Consider the following 7,984-nt stretch of genomic DNA (forward strand, 5'->3'; position numbering starts at 1 on the left):
AAGGCCTCGCGAAACTCCGCCCATGACACGCGGGGATCGGCGGGGTGCATGGCCAGAAAGCCGGACCACCACGCACCCGCCGGGCCCTGAAGCTGATGGGCGGCGAAGAGCGCCTTCTCGTGATCCTCACAACGAAGAAGGGCGAGCTTCTGCTCAATCGTCCGGAGCCAATGATCAGCATCGAGAGGATCCTCAGCTCGCGAGAAGACCGGCGGCTGAGTCCGCAAAAAGTCCGAGAAGTCATCTCGGCGCACGGCCCCACCTCCTCCATGAGGAGCCGCGTTGCGCACGAGAGCCTCCAGGAGCGCTTGGTTCGTCTGGAGGAGAGCGTGATTCGCTTGGCGGTTCTGCTCGATTTGCATGAGTACATCCGCCATGGTCGGCGGTGGAGGAGGGTTGTTCTGACCGGAACCCTCCGGAACCTCTCCACTACGCCGAGTGACAACCATTCTTGAAATGCAAAATAAAAGGGGGAAACGTCAAATTCCGGCTCAGCACAAAGCATTCGCCGGATATATTGTTAGAATCCCGTAATACATGAACAAACATGAATGCATGCATGAATGCCATGAAATGATGCATGCTCGAACCTAGCTACCGCTTCTTTCTCAAAATAAGAACCGCACCTGCAAACATCAAAATCACAGGCAGTTTATAACATCCAGAACGTACCCTTCGCGCTAGAAAGAGTAAGAGCGCGAACGGCCCTTGTACCACATGCCGTACAAGCGACAATCCATACGTCGACAACGACGTATTCACTTCCCGTAGACCCTACGGGACATCTCGTGTAAACGCCACACGAGTAGACGACCATGTCTCCCATCGCATGGTGGATGTTCATACGCTATTGCTAGCGTATTCACTTCCCGTACGGATCACCGTACGGAACATGCCGGGCCCCTGCCTCGCATCCGGCTGAGCCCTCGGTGATTAACCGCCACCGAGCGTCGTACCTTACCTTCCGACGATGCAAAGCCGAAGATGCAATGCTCAACATGAATCAATGCAGGGTCGAAAGCAAAACAATGTGGTATAAGACATATAGACGTCACTCATAATACGAATTTTAACTTAGGGGCATAAACGATAGCAGTTTAATACATATTAAACATGAAGAGGCATAAACATAAATTATGGGTTGTTTAGGTGAAGTTGTCGACTTACTAAACAACGCACTAATTATGTTTAGGCTACTAAATTAAACCAGGCTCTGATACCAAGCTGTGAGGAACCGTCCAAATAGTATTCTAATTAATCATCAGGAGGATCATTATTCATAATCACAACCTCGACGATTAACCAGAATACCATTCCGGTAGTCCCGGCACGTGTTTTGTACCCAGGATCGGAACACATGCCTTCCAACTCAAATATCACAACACAGTTTAATAGAGAGCAAATAATTAAACTGGATTACCATTGTTAAACAAGCAACTGCTTCCACAATTTACAACAAAATAGGAACAACAACAACTACTACGCAGCGGAAGAAAAACCTATACAACAAAAGAGTATGGAGCCGTATGCCCTTAGGCTCCATACCAAAAGCGCCGGAGTTCGGAGTAGAAGGTGCTACTCCTGCCCGCCACCCTGATCGGCAGGCACAAAGTAGCCGAACACTGCCCCATCTTCGCCGACCTGCGAACCTGAAAGCAACTTAAGGGCAGCACCCTTAGTACGAAGGTACTAGCAAGTCTTACACAGTATGAGTATATATATTCTCGACTCCAAGGATCATGCATTTAAAGCTGTAGCAAGGATTAAGACATGTTTAAGTTCATTAAGCGGTAAGCAACCTAGACTCTAGGTGTAAGCAACTGACTTAACCAACCACCGACTCAAACCCTGCCAACCACCTGATCAAAACAGATATGTAACAACAAATGTATAAAAGCAAACCATTCCCACCAAACCACCAACCACATACCGACCAAACCACCCCAAACCAACCATGCCACAACCCACATCGAAACTCTACGACCAAAATATGGTCGCTCGGTGGAGATAAGCGATAGCGATGCTCATGACCGAGAGCGCGGCAGCTCGAACTGATTATACACCCTGCAGGGGGATACTCCTGGACCCACACGACACAGGGACCATACGGCTTGTGCCACCCGCTAAGATGCGCACAAGGGGGTACCCGTGACAACCTTTCCCAACCAGGCCCAACCATGTGGATCAACCATAGCTCGGCACGGCGGTATTAGAACTACTCCCCGAGCAAACTAATACCGCTAAAAGCCCGGACTCAAACCGGACTCACACCGTCTATGACGAGGCCCACATGACCACGTCTGCGAAGGTAATCGGCTCGCCTACCATTATATCAGCATGTGGTGAGTAAGGTATGTGCTAAAGCCGACTACACCGATGATCGGTGCTTAACCGGTGCAAACGGTCTACGGTGTCCGGGTTCCCTCCCCGAACTGCCTGAGGACTCCTCGTGAGCAGATGACACCCCTAACACCGCCCACACCTCGTCTCAACTCACCACTCACCAAACCGACTCATCATCAACACAACCATAAGTGCGAACAAATAATAAGTCCTAGGCTCGCGACAACGGTGGACGCCGTCGTCGACTTCTACCGGAAAGCCTAAGTACCACTAAGCATAGCGAACTAAAATTAGACCTCGATGACACCACTAGGCTCCTAGGAACAACACATGACACGTGACCGAAATGGGATAATGCATCGGCATAGGTTCTACCCAACTCAGTACCCGACACATGCAATGTATACATAAGCGTAGATAACATATTAAAATTTCAAGTAGACACGGTGCAATATGAACGATGCTTGCCTTGCTGCCCTGAATCAGAAAGGTGGGACGCCTCACGATCGCCCACGGCCCCTGGGATCGACGGATCGGCGTTCACTACAGAGAGCAACGCGTGCAATGTAATGAGCATGTATGAAATGCGATCATGTAGGAAAAATATGCTCCACAATACATGACAACATTATTCCAAGATCGTACTGTCCAAACCAGAATTTTCCAAGTGGTCTCAAAAGTTTGGAGTTCCTACGAATTAACTACGAATTTTACAAGCTATCAGCTATCAGGAAAGCCTGATAAACCGTGCTCGGGTGCCCGGGATGAACAGTACTCACGGGGGTACCCGGGGTGAACAGTACCCGGGGGTGCTCGGGATCGACCGTGCTCGGGTGCTCGGGTGAACAGTACAGGGGGGTGCTCGGGGTGCTCGGGGTGAACAGTACCCGGGGGTCGTCGGGTGAACAGTACCGGGGGGTCGTCGGTGAACAGTACCCGGGGTGCTCGGGAGTGCTCGCGGTGACTGAGCTCGTGCTCGGGTGAACAGTACCCGGGGGTCGTCGGGTGAACAGTACCCGGGGTGCTCGGGAGTGCTCGCGGTAACTGAGCTCGTGCTCGGGTGAACAGTACCGGGGGTCGTCGGTGAACAGTATCAGGGGTGCTCGGGTGAACAGTACCCGGGGTGCTCGGGTGAACAGTACTCGGCGCTACAGTAAAATCAGCCTCGCGCAGCTCCAGAACAGCAGCCATTACGAAGGGAAAAACTGAGCTAAACTAACCTGGGAGTCTCTCTAAATCAAAAGTAAAAATGCCTAGAAGGGTGTACAGGGTCTAGACTTTGCTCAACCGCCTAGCAACATGATCCCTAACTCAAATCCACATAAATCCTCATTTGTTCCCAGACTGCAGAACTTTAAGAACTTTGCAACCCTAGTTCCAGAATCAAGATCTATCCAACCAAAAATGAGCATACTTGCCATGGGAGCCTAGCAGACTCACCTAAGGTCCTTTGCTGAGGTTGGTGACCGCCAGTTGAAGGAGGAAACGACGGAAAATGGCTTGGAGAAGAGAGGAAAAACTGCTGCTTCCTTGCTTCTCCCAAAGAACACCAAACAAGTTCAGAACCAGCTCGAATTCCTTCGGGGAAACTGAAAATGAATTGGATGGACGAGTAGTCCCTGAGCTGGTGGTCAGGTGAGTACCACATACGTACCTTGATCTTGCTCCCAGAGGTAGGGATCCAAAAGGGGAAAAATGGAGCCTAAAAGAGAGAGTGAGAGACAGCCAACTCCAACTTGCTTCCTCAAAAAGCCTTATCTGGTGGAGTGGGTGAGTAGTACGTATGGGCAAGCTTTTTAGGGGGAGAGAGAGTGTTGTTGCCCACCTATAGAGAGATATTTTCCACCCAAGTGGGCCCCATTTACCTAGAGGAAAGTCCAGACTTGCTTCTAGCTCTTTTATTTCTCTTAGATTTTCCTTCTCCCACCTCATTGATTCAAAGTGAGGTGCTCCAGTGACCCAAACTGGAACATGAAGCTGAAATTGCATGTTTTAGGATTAAAACACACAATTACGGATTTTAGAACGTGACATTGTTGGAGGATCCAGTTGAGGTAGCAGCAGCGGCAACGACATTGAGGGCAGCCTTGCACCCGCTCGCAGTGCAAGCCGAGCCCAATACTGAAGCAACCAGGGTAGCGTTCGCAGCAGTGCTGATGGAGTGGGCCGCACGCATCTCGACTAGGAGAAGAGATGTGCGCGCAGATGCGAAGGAGGAAAACGGCTCCTTCCTAGCGATGATGTTGGCTTGGTGGCTGAGACGGGGAGCAAGACCACATAGTAGGTTCAACACCAGCTGGGGGTTAGAGACGGGGTGACCGACATTAGAGCGTCGACAAGCTGATTCTTGCGCTAGGAATAGGCTGAGACGGTCATGTCGCCCTGAACTAGCGAGGGGAACTGCGTGCTGAGGTACATCGCACATGTTTCCTTGTTGTTCATGAAGTTGGCTTCGAATGCAAGCCAGAGATTGCGAGCTCATTGGCCTGGCTCCATGGTGACATCCATGACTTTATCGGAGACCAAACCAAAGAGCCAGGACATGACGACGTAGTCGCCCTGAACCCAGGTAGGATCGGCGGGGTGCGGATCTGCGGTGCCGTCAATGTGGTGAAGCAAGCCGAATTTGCCACACAACGTGAGGAAGAACTGACTCCACTTCTTGTAGTTGGAGGCCGCCATCTCTAGGGTGACAAGAACATGTGTTTTCACGTTGATGATGCTAACGGAGGAGGTGGAGGAGACGACTGCTGTGGATAGGGCGGCTGAGGAGTTTTGAGTGTTGCTGGATTGAGGTTTGATGGAAGCCATGGGTCGGAAGGCAATGGAAGGTGGGCATGGCGGTGGCGAGAGGCCGATGGCTGGCTAGTGTTGGAAGAGGCTTAGGAACTTAGATCCTGATACCATATAGAAGATGTGATATAGGACAAGCATCGCACACATCACCACAGTAGGGGTGCATGACTTATATTGATGGCCGTCAGTGCCAGGAGAGATTACAGGAGGTGGTTGCCAAAGAAAACAAACCACCGAGGAGATTACAATGGCAGGTTTGCTAAAGGAAACAAACTAAAACAAATATACAGCTAAGTACAGATATACAGTTTCTATCTTTAATACCCTAGCCGCCAGTACGCCAACTAGCTGGCGCCTCTCGCCGCGCGGTTCTTTTACGCCAGTCGGGCAGCGGGGCACGGCAGGTTTGTCACGATGGCACACGTGCTCCGGGCCGGGGGAGCACCGACCGCGCCCCGCGACGCCGCGGGCGGAGCTGCTGGTTGCGTCGTGCTCTCGCTGGGATCGCGTGCGCTCAAATACTCAACACGACTCGACCTCGCCGCACGTTCCGCGCGCGCGCGGCCCTGCCGTGCCTCCGTTTTGGTCAGACCGGCGCAGGACCACGCGATAGTTCGAATCCGACCTGAACGCTGCGATCGGGTTGTGCCCGCTCCGTCCTCTCGATCGGGGCGCGGACGCGGATCATGACCGCATCAGACGATCACGGTTTACAGACTGGGATGCGGCCGGTCCCAAGTTGGCATGTCGGGATTCCCCCCGTCAAGGCTACAATTAGTAAGTAACACTCGACTCACGTAACAGAACCAAGGGTCGTTCGGTTGACGTTGACTGCACCAAAGTTTCGATGTCACTTACGATCACAAGCTCTTGCCACGAACAGTCTCCGTGCCCTGCATTTCGAAATCCGCATAGCAGAGCACGGCACTTTGCTGCAAGTTCCATTGACTTCATTACGTAGAAGAAAATCTTCGTCTCATGCAAATTTAGCTTCACAAGCAGGTAACTGAGCATGTGCACCAGGATCAGATCGAGAGCTTGCTGTGCAGAGCAGGCAACATCACATACGTTTGAACCCTTTCGATGGCCTATAAATTCGGTGTTCTTAACACAGCTGCTCACAAGTCGTGACCATCTATCTCCTTTCCCCTGTTATGCTGTCCCAGTTCCCAGATCTGAAGCTTAGTAGTTCATAGTACATACTGAGTATTGACTAATTCCTATTCCTTAATTTCTAGCTGAATCAAATGGCCTCTTACAACCTGTTCGATGCAAAGAGGCTACTACTAGCTGTAACACTAGTCCTGCTAAGCCTGTGTCGGTTCTCTCTGGGTGCACGACAGCTGCCGGAGCTGACGCAGACCCGGCTGGGCGACGAGCTCTCGTACCACGGCGGTGCCGTGCTCCACGGCGACATCCCCGTGTCTATAATCTGGTACGGGCAATTCAAGCCGGCGCAGAAGGCCATCGTCGTCGATTTCCTCCTCTCCCTCACGTCCCTCCCAGTGAACGCGACGCCCTCGGCCGCGCAGTGGTGGGGCACCATCGACAGGGCGTACCTGTCCAACGCCACGGCGAGCGTCGACGGCTCGAACGCGACCCGCGTCCTGCTCGCCGGCCAGGTCTCCGACGAGCAGTACTCGCTCGGCAAGTCACTGACGCTGGTAGAGATTTTCCAGCTCGCGGCCGGCTTGGTCCCCAAAGAAGGCGCGCTCGTGCTGGTGCTCACGGACCCGGACGTGGTCATCGAGGGCTTCTGCAGCGCACGGTGCGGCCTCCACGGCTCCGACGCGGGCGCCGGGTACGCCTACGCCTGGGTGGGCAACGCCGAGCGCCAGTGCCCCGGGCAGTGCGCGTGGCCGTTCGCGAAGCCCGCGTACGGGCAGCAGGACCTCCCGCCGCTCTCCCCGCCCAACGGCGACGTCGGGGTGGACGGCATGGTTGTGACGCTCTCCAGCATGGTGGCCGGCGCGGTGACCAACCCGTTCGGCGACGGGTACTACGAGGGCGCCAAGGATGCCGCGCTGGAGGCATGCACGGCGTGCGCCGGTGAGTTTGGGACCGGCGCGTACCCTGGGTACCCCGGGAAGGTGCCCGTCGACGAGACGACCGGCGGTAGCTACAATGCCGTTGGCGCCAACGGCCGGAAGTACCTGCTCCCGGCCATTTACGACCTGGCGACGTCTGCTTGCTCCACCTTGATTTAGAAAGTCAAGTCAAGGGAGTTTTATTTTACCTGAAGGGTGCACATAGCTAAATACACGCTCTATTTTAGTAATTCATTAATTTTCGGTTTGTTCTAACTTCGAGCTCAGATAGGAGTACTCCAATAAGTACAACGTGCTACATTTTCTTGATTTATGATGTTACCTATGTGTCTACCTTCTTGGCTATCACCTACACGATATCGTTCATCTGGGAGTATCTGACTATTTGTCTGCAATTTTTTCGGCTTTTCTTACTTGAAGCTATCAAAAATTTCTTATCTTTCTTTTTTTAGCGAACTTTTCTTACATTTCACTATTCCAGTATTGTTTGTATCCGATGCAAACAGTGAGAAGCCCGGCCTATCGGGTGAAGGCCTACTCAACGTAACGGAAAGCCCACAGAACAAAAGGCTCGCGCACTGATCCACCAGTCCACACCTCTGCGCGGCCTACGCACTACAGCAGGCCGACAAGGCAAAACCGACGATGTGATTGGGCGTTGGGCCGCTAAATTTGAGCCCAAACGGCAAGTTTTTGCAAGATGTCAGCTGTGAATAGCGGGCCGAAGAACTGCATATGGCAGTAGGCCGAGTCCGGTTATGTATTTTCCCAGGATATACGATGGTATATTAGAGATT

General features: G+C 52.6%; 1 protein-coding gene across 1 annotated transcript; it reads left to right on the forward strand.

Annotated features, from left to right (window-relative positions):
- Nucleotides 1-6,273: 6,273 nt before the first annotated feature.
- Nucleotides 6,274-7,984, forward strand: LOC133925822 (protein PHOSPHATE-INDUCED 1-like). Its single transcript, XM_062371572.1, has one exon. The coding sequence runs from the start codon at nt 6,387-6,389 to the stop codon at nt 7,344-7,346; it is 960 nt and encodes a 319-aa protein (XP_062227556.1). The 5' UTR covers nt 6,274-6,386; the 3' UTR covers nt 7,347-7,984.

Source organism: Phragmites australis, chromosome 8 (genome assembly GCF_958298935.1).
Source record: "Phragmites australis chromosome 8, lpPhrAust1.1, whole genome shotgun sequence".
In the NCBI taxonomy this organism is placed as follows: domain Eukaryota; kingdom Viridiplantae; phylum Streptophyta; class Magnoliopsida; order Poales; family Poaceae; genus Phragmites; species Phragmites australis.

Coding starts and splice junctions, on each gene's coding strand:
- LOC133925822 (XM_062371572.1), top strand. CDS start 6,387: ATGGCCTCTTACAACCTGTTCGATGCAAAGAGGCTACTACTAGCTGTA.